The 17,847-nt window shown below is 49.9% G+C and overlaps 1 protein-coding gene and 1 pseudogene across 1 annotated transcript; both read left to right on the top strand.

Annotated features, from left to right (window-relative positions):
• The first annotated feature begins 2,054 nt into the window (after positions 1 to 2,054).
• Positions 2,055 to 8,612, top strand: KLHL38 (kelch like family member 38). The gene is made up of 3 exons (XM_011360786.1): positions 2,055 to 3,425; positions 7,291 to 7,396; positions 8,262 to 8,612. The coding sequence occupies exons 1-3, from the start codon at positions 2,073 to 2,075 to the stop codon at positions 8,555 to 8,557; spliced, it is 1,755 nt and encodes a 584-aa protein (XP_011359088.1). The 5' UTR covers positions 2,055 to 2,072; the 3' UTR covers positions 8,558 to 8,612.
• Positions 8,613 to 12,434: 3,822 nt separating this feature from the next.
• LOC105292572 lies at positions 12,435 to 13,229 on the top strand (annotated as a pseudogene).
• Positions 13,230 to 17,847: the final 4,618 nt, after the last annotated feature.

Here is a 17,847-nt window from a genome sequence, read left to right as displayed (position 1 = left end):
ACAGGCAAATTCTGATTTGCCTTCCCCGGGTTGCTCTGATGGTGACGAGGTGAATATATTGGAGGGAGAGAGACTAGGAGCAAGGAGAAGAATCAGTATGGGAAGCTGTTACGATAGTCCAAGCATGACTTGAAAAAAAGAGAGAAAGCCAGGCTTCTCTGCCACTCACTGGTGGTACCCTCCATCAGGAGCCCCTAGAGGCAGGGGCAGGCTGCAGCTGGGGGTCCCTTTCAGTCATTCTCGTCATTCGATAACCCTCCGTCCTGGTTCTGATTCTTGCATTTGGAGGCTGACTCCTACTCCATAACCATCATCGTTCCCCTCTTCCTGCTCCCCTTCCTCCTTTTCCCTCTCCTCGTCCTGTCTCTCTCTCTCTCTTTCCCCCTCCATCTCCTCCTCTCTGCACCCCTCCCTGTCTCCCTCTCCCTCTCTCTCCCTCCCTCCATCTCTCACTCTCTGGCACACCCTGGAGCAATATGCCTTGCCTCCTCTAGCTTGAGCCTTTCTTATAGGAGAAAATAGAAAAATAACACAGAGGAGCAAGCCAGAACTATTAAAAAATAACTGAAGAACAATCGGCACACGTCGGCGGGGGGCGAGGGGGGGGCAGGAATGACACAGAAGAGTCCTACTGCCCCCACCACTTTAAAACAGCAGCTTCGGGAAACAAGGAGAACCGACCAAGTTTCGGTCTTTCCGAGTCTGAAAACTCCAGGGTGCTTCATAAATATTAAAAACAACTTTTGTCATTGATTTCATCATCTCAGAGGGGGAGGAGGAAATCACAGTCCTCTCTTATGATCCCGGCAGGCAGGTGGGAAATAGAGAGCCATTAAACAGCACCCCTGGGCCCACGCTCCGGCTATCCTTGTGACCATCTGCCACCTTTCGCTTGCCCAGAACTATCTTTAGTGACTATCCCCAGGTCACAGCACCTGTTCACAGACATCTAGAATTCCCAGGCACTTTTAGGACAAGGGATGCGAGATTTTTCCAAGTGGGCAGCAAAGTCTTGTCTAAGAGAAGCCATTCCTTCTGATCTATTTATGCCGATGTAAACACTTGCCAAGGAAACAAGGCTTGTGGGCATGCGCCAGCCCTGCAGGCCCTCGCGCTGCTGTGAAAGCAACTGGAAAGTCACATGTCATAACAGTGGAAAGTACATATGCAACTATTCTTAGCCCTGGAATGTATACACTGTCTCTCTGCCCGGCGGCTCTGTCACAAAGCTCTAGAAAACTGCGAAAGCGCCTTCAGCATAAACAAATCCAGAACTCTCTCGAGACAAACCATTTGCCAACTGCAGGAAAGGCCTGGGTCTATGGTTTCACTTGGAGCCAGAGGTGAAAACTCTGGAGGGACCAGCCGGACCCGACATCAGTGGATGACATTGCTGCAAAACAAGGTAAATGTCTCTAACATTTCATTCTTGTGCAGGTAGACGGCCAGGTGTCATCCAATAAACCCGGCCCAGGATATTGTTGGGTCTCTGCTTTCTATTTATCCCTTTTTTAAAACAAAACCCTAAAGACTTTGTGAAGCCATGTTCTTAAGGGAAAAGAAAAACATTGCAAAGGTCCATGTTCATCCCTCATTTCTGTCTGGTTACCAGAAGGCCACACCCCTAGAATGACATCCTTGGAGGATGACTAACACCCAGAAACATGCTTAGGTGAGTTTACTAAATAACAGGTAGGCTGAGAATCTAGAGAAAGGCTTACAGACTTCTGTTGGTTGAACGCGTGGACTGTCATTTTTCTTTATGGTAATATTTCAGCCCCAGACAATCAAGTAACAGTCTCCATTGTTTTTGTTTGTTTGTTTCTCAGATTATCTGAAGATGCTCTTTGCCTGTTACCTTTGAGAGTAATCATAACCAAAAAGAGTGGAGCGAGCTGTAACGTCTGAAGTGTAGGCGGCCCCTCTTTCCAATCTTCACGAGGCGATACTCTTGGTGAGGTGACAGCCACATGCATCTTGGTGAGCGGACGTGGGGCTGTATGTCTCAGAGCCACCATAGCTAAGCGCTCCAGCCCAGGCGCCCTCCTGGGACTTCTTCCGCTCTTGGCAGGATGGGTGAGGAGCTGCCAGGTGGGCTGCTCTTCCAAGACCAAGACTTCTCCTCTGAACTGTTGAGGCAGCTCAACGGCCTGAGACAAAACAGGATCCTGACTGATGTGAGCATCTGCGCCGGGGCCCGGGAGGTCCCCTGCCACCGAAACGTGCTGGCCTCCAGCAGCCCCTACTTCAGGGCCATGTTCTGCAGCAACTTCCGGGAGAGCAGTGAGGCCAAAGTCCAGCTGAAAGGCATCGAGTCCACGGCTCTGGACCAGATCGTCCTGTACGTGTACACCGGGGAGGCACACGTCACAGCGGAGAACGTTCTGCCTTTGATCGAGGCCGCCTCCATGCTGCAGTACCCCAAGCTCTTCGAGGCTTGCTCCTCCTACCTCCAGAGCCAGCTGACCCCCAGCAACTGCCTGGGCATGATCAGACTCTCTGAGATCTTAAGTTGCGAGACCCTCAGAAAGAAAGCCAGGGAGGTGGCCCTGACACGTTTTCCAGAGGTGGCCACGTCGGCAGACCTGAAGGAGCTCTGTGCTTTGGAGTTGAGAGACTACCTGGGGGATGACGGGCTCTGTGGGGAGGAGGAAAAGGTGTTTGAGGCCCTCATGGTTTGGGTCAGGCATGACGTCCAGGCCCGGAGACGACACATGCAGGACCTGCTCAGGCTGGTCAGGCTCCCGCACGTGCACCCGGCCTTCTTCCAGCATTTCATCGCCGGCGACGCGCTCCTTCGGGCCTCGCCCGCGTGCCAGCTCATCCTGGAGGCGGCCCAGAGGCAGATGTTTTCTTTGCAGGGCACCCCCAGTGCCCCAGACTGCCAACCACCATGGCATGTGCCCCCAAGAAGCTCCTACCGAGACTTCCTCATCCTCTTGGGGGGAAGGAAGGACAGCCAGCAGACCACCAGAGACGTTCTGCTGTATGACAGACAGACTGGCCAGTGGCAGAGCCTGGCCAAGCTTCCGACCCGGCTGTACAAGGCCACAGCCGTCTCCTTGCACCGTAGCATCTACGTGCTGGGCGGCATGGTCGTGGGCACAGAGAAGCGGGTGCCCAGTCACGACACCTACATCTTCTCCCTGAAACTCAACCAGTGGAGGCTGGGGCAGCCCATGCTGGTGGCCCGTTACTCCCACAGAAGCACTACCCACAAGAACTTCATCTTCTCCATCGGGGGGATCGGAGAAGGGCAGGAGGTCATGGGCTCCATGGAGAGATACGACAGCATCCGTGACGTCTGGGAGAGTATGGCCAGCATGCCAGTGGGGGTTCTCCACCCTGCAGTCGCCGTGAAAGACCAAAGACTCTACCTCTTTGGGGGAGAGGACATCATGCAGAACCCTGTGCGCCTTATCCAGGTATGTGGCTGGTCCTCCCCAGCACATAAGTGCATGAGAGTGTGCCCACATGCACACACATGCATACACATGTGTGTACATACACATCCACACACCTATACATGGATACACGTAACATACATACACACATATACATACACATAACATATGCATATACATAAATATGCACATGTGCGTGTGTGCATGCATGTGTGCATGTGTACATACACACACACATGCATATAATACACACATACACACTTGTCATCTTCAGGAGAAAGAAAAAGGAAGGAAGGAAGTTTAATTTCAGCAAGATTTCATGTGTTTATGAATTATTTTTGTGTAAGATTAATACATACAAAGGTACATCAGACACAATCTCTGTCTACAAAGTGTTCATCTTCATTTGAGAAAAAAATAGGATACCTAAAAGTTCAAGCTAGAATACATTGAACGTCAGATAGTGAAATCCTGCAGGAATTTGGCAGGTGCTTCTAATCCACATCAGCAGGACCTTAAAAGAAGATTCCCAAGCATCAGTCCACAGTCTGTTACAAATCTCCCGGAACCAGACCTCAGGTCTACTGAATCAACTCTCTTCGTGTGGGGTCCTAACGGTCATGGTTTACAGAAGTCTTCAGGAGAGTCTAAGGTGCAGCAGGGTTGGGGAACCCCTGCCTTAAATGAGAGGTAGATGCTAATTTTACTCACAAGCTCTCTGAGTAGTATAATTAATAAAGACCAAAATTTCAGAATATTGTTTCCCAACTTTATGCAAATTCTAGCAACTTCTGCAGTTCATCTAATGATACAAAAAGCTTGAATAACAAGTTTATCTTTAAAGACAATCAAGGAGACCGATGAGATTTGCTTATCCATTTATAAGAGTAATATTGAGTGCCAACCACGGTGAAGGCCCTGGGGGCACAGTCATGGGCAGTCAATTACACCTACCCCCAGGAGCTTGCCAGACAATTGCAATTCAGACGCTGACTGGAGGGGTGCTCTAAGATGATAGGGGGTGCCCTAAACCAGTCTAGAGAGAATCAGGCAATTTTGGAGGGAACTCTGTGAGGTTGGTTTAAACTGACTTGAACAGAGAGGCAGGGGAAGAGAGAAAGAAGGAGAGGATGATGAGTATAAGAGGAGGGAGAATCCTAGGATGGATGGAAAGCTCTAACATGGGCAGAGATGGGTGGGAAGCTTCTCTGAGTGGATGAATCTGCCATCTGCAGCAGTAGGCAGAGCCATCTATTGAGAGAGGGCTGGTGTTGCTGGGTAAGGGAGCAGCTGGCAGAGGCCTTGAAGCAGAAAGGGGCACAGCCCATTGCCTGGAGGAACTGAAAGCATGAGCACGTAGCTGCCACACAGACCAGGGAGGAGGGAGGGAGTCCACCAGGGAGGAGGGAGGGAGTCCACCAAGGCAGAGCGGGGATGGAGGTGGCGGGGGGCGGGGCAGTTAGTTCCCACATAATCTCCATCTGCCCCCTTCTCAAGCTGCCCCGAGCAACCCCCTCCCCACTGAGTCCCTCCTACAGAAATTCGGGAACACCCTTGGGGGATGAGTATTTGTGGAGATGAGGCTTTCTAGGCTTCCTCAAGGAACTGGGTTGTAGCCTGAGAGAAAGAGGGTGGGCAAAGTCATCGAATCTGCAATTTTAGACGCTTCCTCTGGACACCTTGTGGAGAAGGGATTGAAGGGGCCTGAGGGGACAAAGGGAGGAGAGTTGAAGGACAATGGTAGCTTGGGCTAAGGGCACCAGTGGAGATGGAGAAAAGTGACGATCTCTGATTTCATTCTTTTCTCGCTTTTTTTTTCCTTGCCTTCATTTCTCCAGTCCATACTCTCAGCTCCTCCCTGACCATCAAGGCTGATTCTGAGTCTGTTCCAGATCCTACTTTTTATTTAAGCCGAGAGAGACATGTTCTGCTCTCCTCTGAGCTCTGTCTACGCATCGCTGATGTAATATGGTGCTTCCACGTAAAACTAGAGCCCCTCCCTCTTTTCTTAAAACTATTTTTCAAAATAAAGTCAACAGATATGCTGATGATTTCACACTGCAAAATTATCGACTTCCTAAAAACACAAAGCTCAAAAAAACCTTTAGATTTGGCATATCGAAAAATTCACAGTACAGACAAGACCCTTGCAAAACCAAAGATTAAAAAAAATAATAATAACATGTGAGTGATTCTTTTACATTGCAGTGAACAGAAGGGGAAAAGGGAAAAAGTATTAATCTGGAAGCCCTCTTATCTATTTAGCATTCGCTTTGAAATAGAAATTTTACTCTTTTAGATATAGTTTAAGATGAATGTTTAGCGTTACTTCACGAAGTGGGCTGGATTTTCAGACACAGGTTCAGAGATCTCTTCCAGGGATGGTTCATCCTCATGCACCCATTCCTTTAAGAATCACACCGGAGCGGGGTTACTGTGCGAATTGCGTGCATACATGGACCTTTCTACTTGGCCGTCTTTCCACCTCTGTTGCTGGATGGCATTAAGCAGACCCATTACCATAATGAAGTATCGCTTCCTCCACTGGTCAGAGACCATCCCTTGGATATCCTCGCCCTGGCCTCTCTGGGGGTATTACAAAGATGGTGAGCAAATGTTTCATCATTTTTGAAACCATACTCAAATCTGATAGACGGCCAGGAGGCAATTACTCACTCAGGTAAAATGCAACCAGTGATCCCACTTTCCCAAGGGGGTCACCTAAGTATTTTCAGATAAAATCATGCGACTTGACAGCCACTGTGATTGTCCCTGTCTCTAGCTTTTGGCCTCCTCCATGCTTCGCCAACTTAAAGGACTGACCGAGACCTCAAGAGGTCTCCAGTCTCAAAAGTGTCCATCAAGTCAGGCCACGCCTACATGACCCCAAGCAGAACCATGAGTGTGGAGGTTAAAAGCATGGACTCTGGGCTCAACCAGACCAGCTCTTTCGCTCACTCTAGCTGTGTGACCTTGGGAATGTCGTTTAACCTCTCTGAGCCTCAATGTCTAATCTGAAAAATGGGGCCGAGCGACGGTACCTACTTCATAGGATTGTTGTGAAGGTCAGATTTGCTAAAATGATTTTTAACAAATGGCCTTTAATATGGTGGCAATTATATTTTATGCAGAATTTCCAGTGAAGACTACTGTGCCATTTTCCTCTGTAAATGAATGTTTTTATTCCTTCTTTTCTTATATGAAGTCTATCCGCTATCTCTTCTGCTAAATTTTGTCAGTAATGAATTTACATTTAATGGTTCAACTTTAATCTGAGGAAATTAAGAGGAGACCGTGTTCTGAGAATCATGATTTGCTGCTCTGCTTCAGAGCATGGCCAAGGAGCCCTGTCCTCACCTCTTCGCTCTTTTTTCTTTCTCTTATGCTTCCTTTTTCTGTGATTCTAATGAGTTTCAGGCATGAACTGTTCAAAACCCTTCTTCACTCAGCCCCCTATTTATTCTTGGCTCTAAGGCCCTCTCGGATACGCTGGAACATTTAGAAATTTAAACATGAGCCAGAAATAAAAATAATTGAAAAATCATTGGTTTCATGAATATCCAAGTTGCTCCACTCCTCATTAAAAGAAAAACATGTTCCAAACAAGGTAAGCGAATGCATACCGCAACACATAACTCTTGGTCCGTTCTGTAAAAACACAGCCACTGATCTCATGGGGTCACACAAAGAGCAAATTCTAGCAATAGTCTTCTTTCCATTATTTAAAGACATTTTGTTTATTAAAGTAATAGATGTATATTTTGAAAACTGGAAAAAAGGGAAAAGAAATAAAATCACTTCTATTTTACCCTACTTACTATTTCTGTCTTTTTTAAAAAAATATGTCACTTTAAAACGCGGTGCCCTGATTCTATTTCTCCCTCAGGTGTATCACATTTCCAGAAACACGTGGTTCAAAATGGAGACGAGAATGATCAAGAACGTGTGTGCCCCTGCGGTGGTGCTGGGGGAGCGGATTGTCATCGTGGGAGGTGAGTCCGAACCAGGGGTCGCTAGGCTGGGCACGAACATGCCACTTCCTGTGGAAAAAGGGTCACTGACAGACACACGTGGTTCCACAAGACTCTTTTTAAAAGTACATCCCTCTAGAACTTTGGACCACTTGCCAAAGTTCTCTTCTCATCCAGAAGTTTCTCCCTGTCTTGATTTGTAGATGGGAATGAAATAATACCTATACGGCAGAGTAGCTATGATTAAAAAAGAAAAGTGCTCACGTATCAGAAGCACTTAGCTCTATCCCAGACACACGGCAAAGGCTCAAAAAATGTTTGCCGTTGTTAACATCTGCTGCTAATGGATCAGTCATTTCTCTGTTCTCACAGTATAGTGGACTGGTTTGGGAGTCGGATCTGGGTTCGAATCCCAACTCTGCCACTAACTGGCTGTATGCTCTCTGGCAAGTTATTACTCTGTTTGTGCCTTACTTTGCTCATCTGTAAAATGGGGGTCCTAACAGTACCCCCCAGATAGGGCTGTCGTGGGGACTCATGAGTGTCCCTAAGGCTCCTTCTCTGGGTTGTTGTACCTCTTGGATGGGCATGTGAGAGAGACGAAAAAGCCATCAGAATCAAGAGGCTGCTCCCCGTTGAAGAATGGCTCAGGTGCCGTCTTAACGTGGGGTTAAGGATGCAGGGGCCAGGATCAGACAGATCTGAGTCCAAACCTCAGCTCTGCCACACACTAGACTGGGGGCGGGTTACTGCAACGTTCCACACGTTAGTTGTGTGTCCAGCCCTGGTGTTAGGCGATGGCAGAGACTAGACACGCCCCTGGACTGCTCGCCTCCAGTCCCAGATAAGCAACGCTGACCTTGTGGATACGCCATTTGGTTTCCAGGTTACACCAGGAGGATCCTAGCTTATGACCCTCAGTCCAACAAATTTGTCAAATGTGCGGACATGAGAGACCGGAGGATGCACCACGGGGCCACGGTGATGGGGAACAAGCTCTATGTGACAGGCGGGCGGCGGCTGACCACAGACTGCAACATCGAGGACTTGGCCTCCTTTGACTGCTACGACCCTGAGACGGACACCTGGACGTCGCAAGGACAGCTGCCTCACAAACTCTTTGACCACGCCTGCCTCACCCTCCAGTGCATACCCCACGCCTCCAACTTCCCACGCGCTTAATGAGAATCCGAGAGGCCACCTCTTAGTCAAGATGCTCTTGCTGCAAGAGACAGAACTCAACTCCAAAAAGCTTAACCCTGAAAGGGCGCAGGGAAAGCTCGCAGGACTGAAAGTTCTGGAGTCTGGACGCCTGGAACCGGGCATCTTGTTGGGAAAAGCTCGCTCTCTCTCTCTCTCTCTCTCTCTCTCTCTCTCTCTCTCTGTCTGCCTTCATTCTATAAATAAGCATCTTAATCCACACAGTATGACAACAATGGCAACCGATGAATCCAGACTCGCATTCTCTAGCTTTGCATCTTCAGGAGAGAAATTTACCATTATCTATATAATAGTACCCCTAAAAAACAAAACGTTCATGGGCCCTTTTGAATTCCTTGCCGACCTCATGAGCCAATCACCGTTTCCAGGGATAGCGCTACTATAATTGGCTAGTTCTGGATCATGTCCCTGCGGGCAGCGGGGGAGTTAACTATTGTTGTGGACAGCATACCAAACCGCACATAATGGCAGGGAGTGGTTCCCCAGAGGAAGAAGTGATGGGCTGACAGAAAGCACATCTGTCCCAGGACATCATGGAAATTTGGAATAAGGGGACTAAAAGACCTAAAATGGTCCCCGGAAGCACGTGGTCCTGGTGGCAGCATGAACGATTGGCCACAACTGTGTTTCTCTGCATTCTATGCATACAGTACATTGAAATTCCAGAGGAGGATGTGCAACTCACTATCTACTGTTTGCAATTTTGCCTGTGCTGCCAGAATAAAGTTTGTTTCTGTTGCCAAATGATGTTTTTCTCCAGCCTCTGGGGAGCTATAAACCTGCAGAATTAAGCAGGATTTTCATTTTGGTAAATGTTATGAGAATCACTCTTCTGAGGAAAGCCAACGAATTCCTTCAGAGATTACAGCAATTCTTGCCCTCTCAATCAGGGGTGACTTTCCCTAGGCCCCTCTTTATCTCAAAGTGCCTCCCACGCAGGCCCGGCCCCAAGCACAGAATAAACCGAAGCTGGCAGCACATTACAATCACCTGGGAGGATGTTTGAAAATGGGGCCCGGCCCCATTCAAGACAGACAGATGGGGATTCTCAGAGGCTGGGCCCAGAGCTCTGAATTTTTGAAAAGCATCCTAGGTTGCTGTAATGTGCAGTCAGAACCACTGCCCTGCTCAGCCGTGCACACCGAAGACCTTCATGCCCTGGTCCCATTCCCATCCTGGCCAGCCCTGTCCCCTCCCAGCGACGTAGGCCAAGTCCTGTCCCCGCCAATGGAACCACCTGGAATGAGCCTTGCTGCCTGGAGCGTGGCACGGGAGTGCCCCCGAGCTGAAGTCTTCCTCTCCATCAGGTGCTCCAGGTTCATGTTCTGGACTTTTCCTTTCTTCCTACTTTGTATGTTTTGCACTTCGGTTTCTCCTGCTGGGGCCAGAAGCTCTGCCCTGTTCCCCAGACCACTTGGCTGTGGTCCAGACACCCTGCCCGGATGGTCGGCCTTCCTCCTAGGCCCGGGCACTGTCCCTTTAGCTGTCGCTTGGGCTCTTACTCCAATCTATTCTCTTTGAACCTGTGTACTCAGGCTCTCAGCCCCACCGCTCTCTGAAAGCGTGCATGCAGAGGTGACCAGCGATACCCAGCGCCCACCGCGCAGTCTGTTTTCATTGCTCATCTGACTTGACCAGTCAGCGGCGCGAGGCTCGGCCAGCCTCCCCTCCATCCTGGAGCTCCTCCCTGGCTCCACCCGCTGGACTCGCTCTCCTCCTCCCCCCAATTCCTGCAGTGCCCTCTCCTCTCCTCCTTTTCCTGGCTGATAAGCGGGTCGTGCACCCAGCCCTCAGTCCTTAGACTTCCCTTGGATCTGCTCTCACGCCCTCGGTGAGCGAGCTCCTCCAGCCCATGCTTTAAATACCACCCCAACACTGCCGGCTTCCAAACTCCTTTCATTCCAGACTCCAGTGCTCGCTCTCCGTCGTCTCCACTTCGACGTTAGATAGAAACCTCAAACTAAGCTTGCTCCAGATCACTCCATCCTCACCGAACCAGCTTCTCCCACGGGCTTCCCTATCCTGGATGGGGCAACACCTTTCTCCCAGTTTCTCAGGCCCAAAGCCTTGGACCTGATGCTACTCATGATGCTTTTCTCTCTCACACTCCACCTGTTCCAAATACATCCAGAGCCCAACTCCCTCTCTCCACCCACAGCGCTAAGTCCAGTCCCAGAGCCATCGTTGCTCACCTGAGCTACCACGATCATTTCATCACTGGTCTCTCTGCTTCATCTTTACCTCCTGAATCTCTTCTCGACACGGTAGCCTGTCAGCGACACCCTGAAATAGACCACAAGCACCTCCAGCCCCTGCATCTTCATTCTTCATTGCTACTCCTTCCTCGCCTCCTGACAAGCCTCCTGATGGACTCGCTGCCCCTCTGATCCTGCCAGAGGAATCTTTAAAACACAAACCTGATCGTGTTACTCTCCTGCTTAACATGATTTTGCAGCTTCTCAGAGACCTTTGCAGAAAGCCCCCGACCTTTCATCCAGCCCATAGGGCCTTCTAAGTCCAGCAGCTGCCTATCTTTCTGGCTTCATCTTTCGCCACGCCTCTCCTCCCTTCCCACAGCTGTCTCTGTTCCACCCATCCTTTATTATTCCCTCCTCTCTCTCGTCTCAGGGCCTTTGTACTTGTAATTGCCCCTGCCTAATACACACCTCTCCCACCTCTTCGCCCGATGTAATTTCACCTTATACCTTACACACCAGATTAAAAGTCGCGGTATCAAGGAGGCCTTCCACGCGCCCTCCACCCCCGCCTGGGGCAGCTCTCCCATTAAATAACCCCACTGTCACCTACACTGCCTGTTTTTCTTCCTTCGAGACCCTCATTCCATTTGTAATGACTTGATCACCGTCTACCCCTCTCAACTCTTATTCTGTTCTCTGCATTCCCAGGGCTGAACTCAGTGTCTGCCATACATATATAGGTCCTCCATAAATATGTGAGGACAGATGAAAGAACCAGTAAAGGAGTATAGAGACGGATCCACACTGTCTCTGGGCTCTCCGTCTCAAACTCGGAGGGTAGTGTGTAGGCACTAGTTTAAGCCCCCCAGATCCCATTCTGCCCTTCTCTCTTTCCTTCTGCTTTCCCGCCCTGCACTGAGTGTGGGGTGTCTGGGTGGGGGAAGAAGCATGGCCTACCGGGGTCAAGCCTGGAGGATGAAGGGCTTTGTCTAGAGGACTGTATTTGCCCAGCATTAAAAGCGGGATCTTGCTGTCTGTCAACTCCTTTTGTGGCCTCCAACAATCCTTCTGCCAGAGACTTGTTGATGCCTTGACTTTCTTTTCCCTTCGTCTCAGTCCAATATTTAATAAGCTGCCAGAATCTGTGGCTACTCAGAGCTTATTCAAGCCTCCCCAGGGCACAGAACTGTGTAAATTACCTGTGGATTCATTAAAAAATAAAAAATAGAAAAATGGCACCAGGGCCAAACACATTCCTCTGTGGCAGGTACATTCATACACCTGGGCATCCCACCGGCCAACTCCATACCTGAACTAAATTGCAAAATGACCTTCAGGACACAAGGGAGCCTTTCCAATCTGCTGAAGATAATCTCAGTCCAAAAAGAAAGAGAGAAGGTTTTGGCACCAGGCTCCCTTGCTCTCGCTGGCTGAGTAGAGAGTCACAATCCAGAGCTGAGGTCAAAATATATTTAGCTAGGAGCAGTCAAGCTGAAACATTTTAAGTTAAAAAAATGTCAACTGTCACGGTTTGAAACTCACTCAGCTGGAGCTGCCTTACACCCAAAGGTGGAGTTGGGGCCTGGCATCCCCTCCTTCCCCCGGCCGAGCCCAGGCCCACCCTGTCCCTCCTGGTTGAGATGGACTCCACCAAGAGCGTCCCAGCCACTCCAGCGTGAGCTCGGAGCACAGCAAGCATCTGGCTTGAGGGGCGCCCCACGCTCACCTAGTGCGGGCATCATGCACACCTCCGTGCAGGTGGAGAGCTTTCTACAGCCAAACCTGCCAGCAGGGGGCAGGTGGAGGGTCCCAATCAGGCCTGGGGCTCAGACCCCCACTCTCCTGCCCTTAGCATTGCAGACACCTGTGAAGACCAGCTGTGGAGAGCCTCCAAGCCCACGGGTGAAACAGCTGAGTGAAGTATTTGAGATCGAAGCCCCCAGATCAAACCTCCCCCCAGAGCCTGTTCTGCCCCTAGAGGCCCTTTGTCTTCTGAATTGGACTTGCCTCTGGGCACCCAGTTTTCCCTGGAGGACCAGATGCCACCTTGGAGTCAGATTGAGCAGGTGTTTTCCAAAGAGGAAACAGGACAGCCAGAGCTCAGACAAGCCCCTGAGAGACCCCGAGACGCCTAGGTCTTCAGGTTCTAAGCGTAACAGATGGAAACTGAACGGCGAGGTCCCAGGGAGACCTCCTCCCACCATCCTGCAGGATGGCGACTTCCCCAGGACGCCGACATCACGCCAGGGTAAGCGACCTTCTCCCCCGAGTGAAACTGTTGGGGAACTAAAGGCAGGGGCCATTCTGGGAACTGGATGACTGCATGGGAGCTAGGCCGGGACCGTGACAAAGAAAACCAGCGCTTGGCCTTGGTAGAGAACGAGGTCGTCGTGGCCCAGCCCTGGGTTCACCAGGGAACTAGTGATAGTCCGTGACCTCTCACCCTTCTTTCCCCGGGAGACTGGAAAGGCTCTTTTTTTTTTTTTTTTTTTTTGACTACCCCTAAACTACCAGCTGTGGAACTGAGAGCTTTCTTGGGCTCTCTTTGTGTCTTCTGTGTTTCTTATATATTAAAGGAAGTGATTCTTTTTTTAATGTCAAAAAGAAATGTTTTTAAATTGTCAACCCGCCTGACTCATCACCTGAACAGACAATAAGGGAAGGGGGGAAAAATGAAGCAGAGCAGAGCTCAGCAAGGAAACAATCACGAAAATATCAAACGCCTTGTCCCAACACACACCCGTGAGCAGGACAGGAGCCCGAGCAGAGCAGATCGCGACAGAGGGAAGAAACCGCAGCGGGGGAGGAGGAAGTGGGGCGCCGGAAACCTCGCCCACCCCAGACGTGACTCCCCGCAGGCGTTTTAGAAGAAGTCCTGCTGTGCTGAGGCCACCATCAGGCCCTTCACCGGGATGTGGCTGTCCCCTGGCAGAGCGGCATGGCCCCAGCAGCACAGAGCTGCAGGCATCCTGGCCTCACCCGTTCAGAACCTTCCTGACTCTCCCCCTGGAATCAGCGGTGGCTCCGAAGGTGAATCCCCACCCCCCTCGGAGGCTCCAGCCTCCCCTCCATGTGGTCTCCTCTTCATGATCGACTTCAGCCTCTTCTACATCCACTCTCTCTGGTGAAACACAGAAAGTCTCCAGTATCCTCACCTTAAAACCAAAGTCCGAACCCTGGCTGAATTTACCTTTGCCACCTGCGACAAAAAACTGTAACATCCCATAGGACAAGGACTGAGACTGGTTTTACTCAGACACGTTGACCTTCTTAGGATGGCTGATGGCCCCCTACCCCACTCCAGCATGCCCTGCGTGCCTGTGCCTCCGTGCCTCTGCATATGCTATTCCCTCTGCTATGACGCCTTTCCCCGTCCTGCCCACCGAGCTCTTCCTCAGCCTTCTCCATCCTCTCTCCCCTCCTTGCCTTTACTCCAGCTCCTTTCGCATTGCGGCGCCATAGAGATTTGTTGAATGGCACTGGAAGGGGAGCTCTTCAGGGGGCCAAAGATGGGGTCTGGTGCTCTATGAACCCCTAGGCCAAGTTCAGTCAGTGAACGGGTCCTAAACACCACTGGAATGTCTGGGCTGCTCTGAGCGAAAACAATGGCTTAATCGTCAGACACACTGGGGTTTAAATCAGGTGGGAACAGATGGTAGCTAACCCTTAAAGATTGCTATTGCAGATCAGACAACAATGAAAAATATGGACTAACATGAAGTAGGGTAGGAAAGAAAATTACGTTCATTTCTGCCCTGGGAACCCTATTCGAGATGAGCCGGAGGTGCACCGCCGATGGCCTTCCGATGACCTGGGTCCCCGGAACTCTGCCAGCGCTGTCTTCTTGGATCGATTTTCAGAAACCTCCCTTCTTCCAAGGCTTTAAAGCTTTTCTTAGCCTCCGGGCCCCCAATGGTGTCTCCGTCCCCACACTTGGCGATTAGTGGAAGCGGCATTTTGTACCACACAGAAAACACAGCCGGGAGCAGATGAGACCCGGGCCCGAATTCAGGTTCTGCGGTTCCTGGCGGTGTAACTCCTGACAAGTTACGTCACCTCTCTGAGCCTCGGTTTCCACATCCGGAAAATGGGGAAATTTTTAACGGCCCGAGGGATTGATTCGAGAATGACTAGAAAGATGGTGGATTTTAATGGACTCAGTACAGTGTCTGAAGTCAAGTGGGCCACGGATGTGGCCCAGCGCCTTCCCCTTCACCCCCCTCCATTCAGTCCTTCTCCCTGTCTTCACTGCTGGCTCTGTCTGCATATCCTCAGGGGAAAACCTCCCTAAATACTCCCTTTTTCTGGGGAAGGTGACTGACCCAGATGACCCGGAAGGGAAAACCTCCCTGAATAGCCATTTTTCCCAGGAATGGTGACTGACCCAGACGACCCGGAACAGCCCTCCCAATCCAGCAGCCATGGCTTTTCGCCCTTGAGGACCCCGTTTCCCACAGCTTGCTAACTGGTCCACCTCTGCTAGCATTGCTTTCTTCACTCTCATTCATTCATTCATTCATTCATTCATTCACTGTTATCTATTCATTCAACAAATATTGACCACAAACCCTAGTGGTAAATGTGGGAGTCATGGAGTGGATGGGGAGGCGAATGAGGCGCCTGCTGTCACATACCGCACAGACAACTGGAGTCTTCCCGTCCTGATGTGTTCAAACTGGGAGAAATGATGGTAAACAAAGTAGCAAGACTGGCAGGACTCAGGACTCGGCTCAGGTGCTTAGATACTGCACTGGTGTTCAAGGCTACCATAACGAACTGCCACAAACTCGGTGGCTTAAAACAACAAAAATTTGTTCTCTCACACTTCAGGAGGCTGGAAGTCCAACATGAAGGTGTCCAACGTCAAGGCAGGGCCGCGCTCCCTCCGAAGGCTCTAAGGGAGGATCCTTCCTTATCTCTTCCAGCTCCTGGTGGCTGGAAAACTTTGCCATCCTTGGCTTATCACTGCATCGCTCCAATCTTTGCCACCATCACCACATGGCCTTCTTCCCTGCATGCTCTTTTCTGTCTTTCATTGGATTTTGGGCCCATTCTAATCCAGTATGATCTCATCGTGATCCCTACCTTATCACATTCGCGAAGACCTTATTTCCAAATATAGGCATATTCTGAGGTTCTGGGTGGATGTGAATTTGGGGAGAGGTGCTACTCAGCCCACTAAGCACACCCTCTCCCCCAGGAAGGCACCCTTGATGCACCCCCAGTCCCAGTCTGCCTTGGGCTGGGCGACCATGGCACTGACTCATCCCCGGCTCCCCCTAGTCATCAGGGACATCTCGTGGGCAGTCCCCACGTCTTTCACCGCTGCAGCACGGCGCCCGGCACTAAGAAGACACTCGGTAAATGTACCACTTCACGGGGACGAGCGACTTTTAATGGATTCCAAGGCCGATGTATTCAAGACACAGCTTCTGAGCTGCTTCCCAAAAGTCCAAGATAAGCTACGTCTGCCAAATGCGAATCAAGAAAGAACTAGGGTCCACGAGATGAACCCCAGGTCAGGCATAAGAAATTATCTGAGAACTAATCTGTTAGCACAGCATCACCCACAGGGTCCTGTCCTCAGTGTTGATAGCATAAGCCTTTGGGGTGACATCACGAGAGGCTGTACCTTAAAGCAGAAGCCGATGCTGAGGGTGCCGGAGGAGGGGGTCTGGTTTCTGAAATGTCAGCTCTCACGCAATCTTATAGGAATTCTAGGCTCCTGTTCAAATGCCACGTCATTCCCTTCTTGTGGGGAATTTGGTTTTTGTTTCTCTAAAGATATCCACAAGTCTCTTTTCTTCTTCATTTCACTTGTCTGATTTAATTAGAATTCCAGGGCCTGCAATCCAGAATTCCCTAGCAATGCTCCCATTACAAGCCAATGGTCCAGAAAATAGTGCTTTGAGAACAGAGAGATTCAAAAATCCGAGGTGTTTGAAAGTTAAGAAGACGCAAGCACAAAATTATGTCCTACTCGAAATCAGAGGCCGTCTTTCCAGTTTCCCCAAAAGACCCGTCAGCGTTACCCACATTCTGAGACAAGAGGCCACCTCAGGGCGGCTGCAAAATCAAAACCTTCTGCAAGGGGCTGGAAGGGAAGTGATGTAGAGACATCTGTACTGAAGACAAGACCAAGGAGGAAAAAAAAATTGAATTCGTTAGCAGAGCGTCTGAGACACTTATCTTTTGCGGAGTGTTTGAGAAGAAAACAATTAAATCCCACTTTGCATACAGATTTATTTGACTTACTTATCTGAAGAGCAGAACAGAGAATGCTAGTGTGTTTGAGGGAGTCTAGATAATTCTCCCTTGGAGGCAGAGATCCTCATATCTATAGGTGTAACAATCAGCCCTCAAAAAATGGTGAAATAACAAGTCAATGAGTGATAACGGTTAATATTTATTGCCCATTTACTAAGCACTGTATGTACATTACCTAGCTCAGTTATCACAAGAAACTTCTGGAACCTTCTCAGCACCCATCTTGACCACCCTATCTAAAGCAGCCTCCTCCATTCGCTCTCACTCCACATCATTCGCTCTCACCCCTCGTTTCTTCTCTTTATAACTTTTAAAATTGTTTGTTGGTTCCCTTGAGTTTATTTAGTTGATTCCCCCATGGAAATGGAAGTTCCATGAGGAAGGAGAACACAGCTGCCTTGTTCACATTTTTTCCTGATTCCTGACACAGAGAAGGCAATTGACGAAGATTTGTTGAATGAATCAATGACTCGATGAATGAGTGACTCAATGAGTGAATGAATGGCAATCTGGGCATTCAGGATGCAGCACAAAGGAGTGCGAAGGTAAGTTTTTAGAATGGCGCGGGCAGGTGCGATGTGAGGAAAGGGTTAACGGGCCGTGGGAAAGACATGGTGGTCTTAATCCAGGTGAGTGCTGCCAGATCACTCTGCAGGCAGCCAGTGGAAGGACGGAGAAGTCTGGAGAGCTCAAATGAGACACGGTTCCCATCCCCAAGAGGAATGATGAGCTATAGCCACTAATGTGACAGTGAAGAGTAAAGGGGAGCGGGGAGAGTACATGGCA

This window comes from Pteropus vampyrus, unplaced genomic scaffold (assembly GCF_000151845.1).
Source record: "Pteropus vampyrus isolate Shadow unplaced genomic scaffold, Pvam_2.0 Scaffold59, whole genome shotgun sequence".
Lineage (NCBI taxonomy): Eukaryota > Metazoa > Chordata > Mammalia > Chiroptera > Pteropodidae > Pteropus > Pteropus vampyrus.
The sequence above is the reverse complement of the archived record's forward strand: the minus strand, read 5'-3'. Positions and strand labels throughout refer to the sequence as shown.

Coding starts and splice junctions, on each gene's coding strand:
- KLHL38 (XM_011360786.1), top strand. CDS start 2,073: ATGGGTGAGGAGCTGCCAGGTGGGCTGCTCTTCCAAGACCAAGACTTC. Junction 3,426..7,290: donor ACCCTGTGCGCCTTATCCAG/GTATGTGGCTGG, acceptor TTTCTCCCTCAG/GTGTATCACATTTCCAGAAA. Junction 7,397..8,261: donor GCGGATTGTCATCGTGGGAG/GTGAGTCCGAAC, acceptor TTTGGTTTCCAG/GTTACACCAGGAGGATCCTA.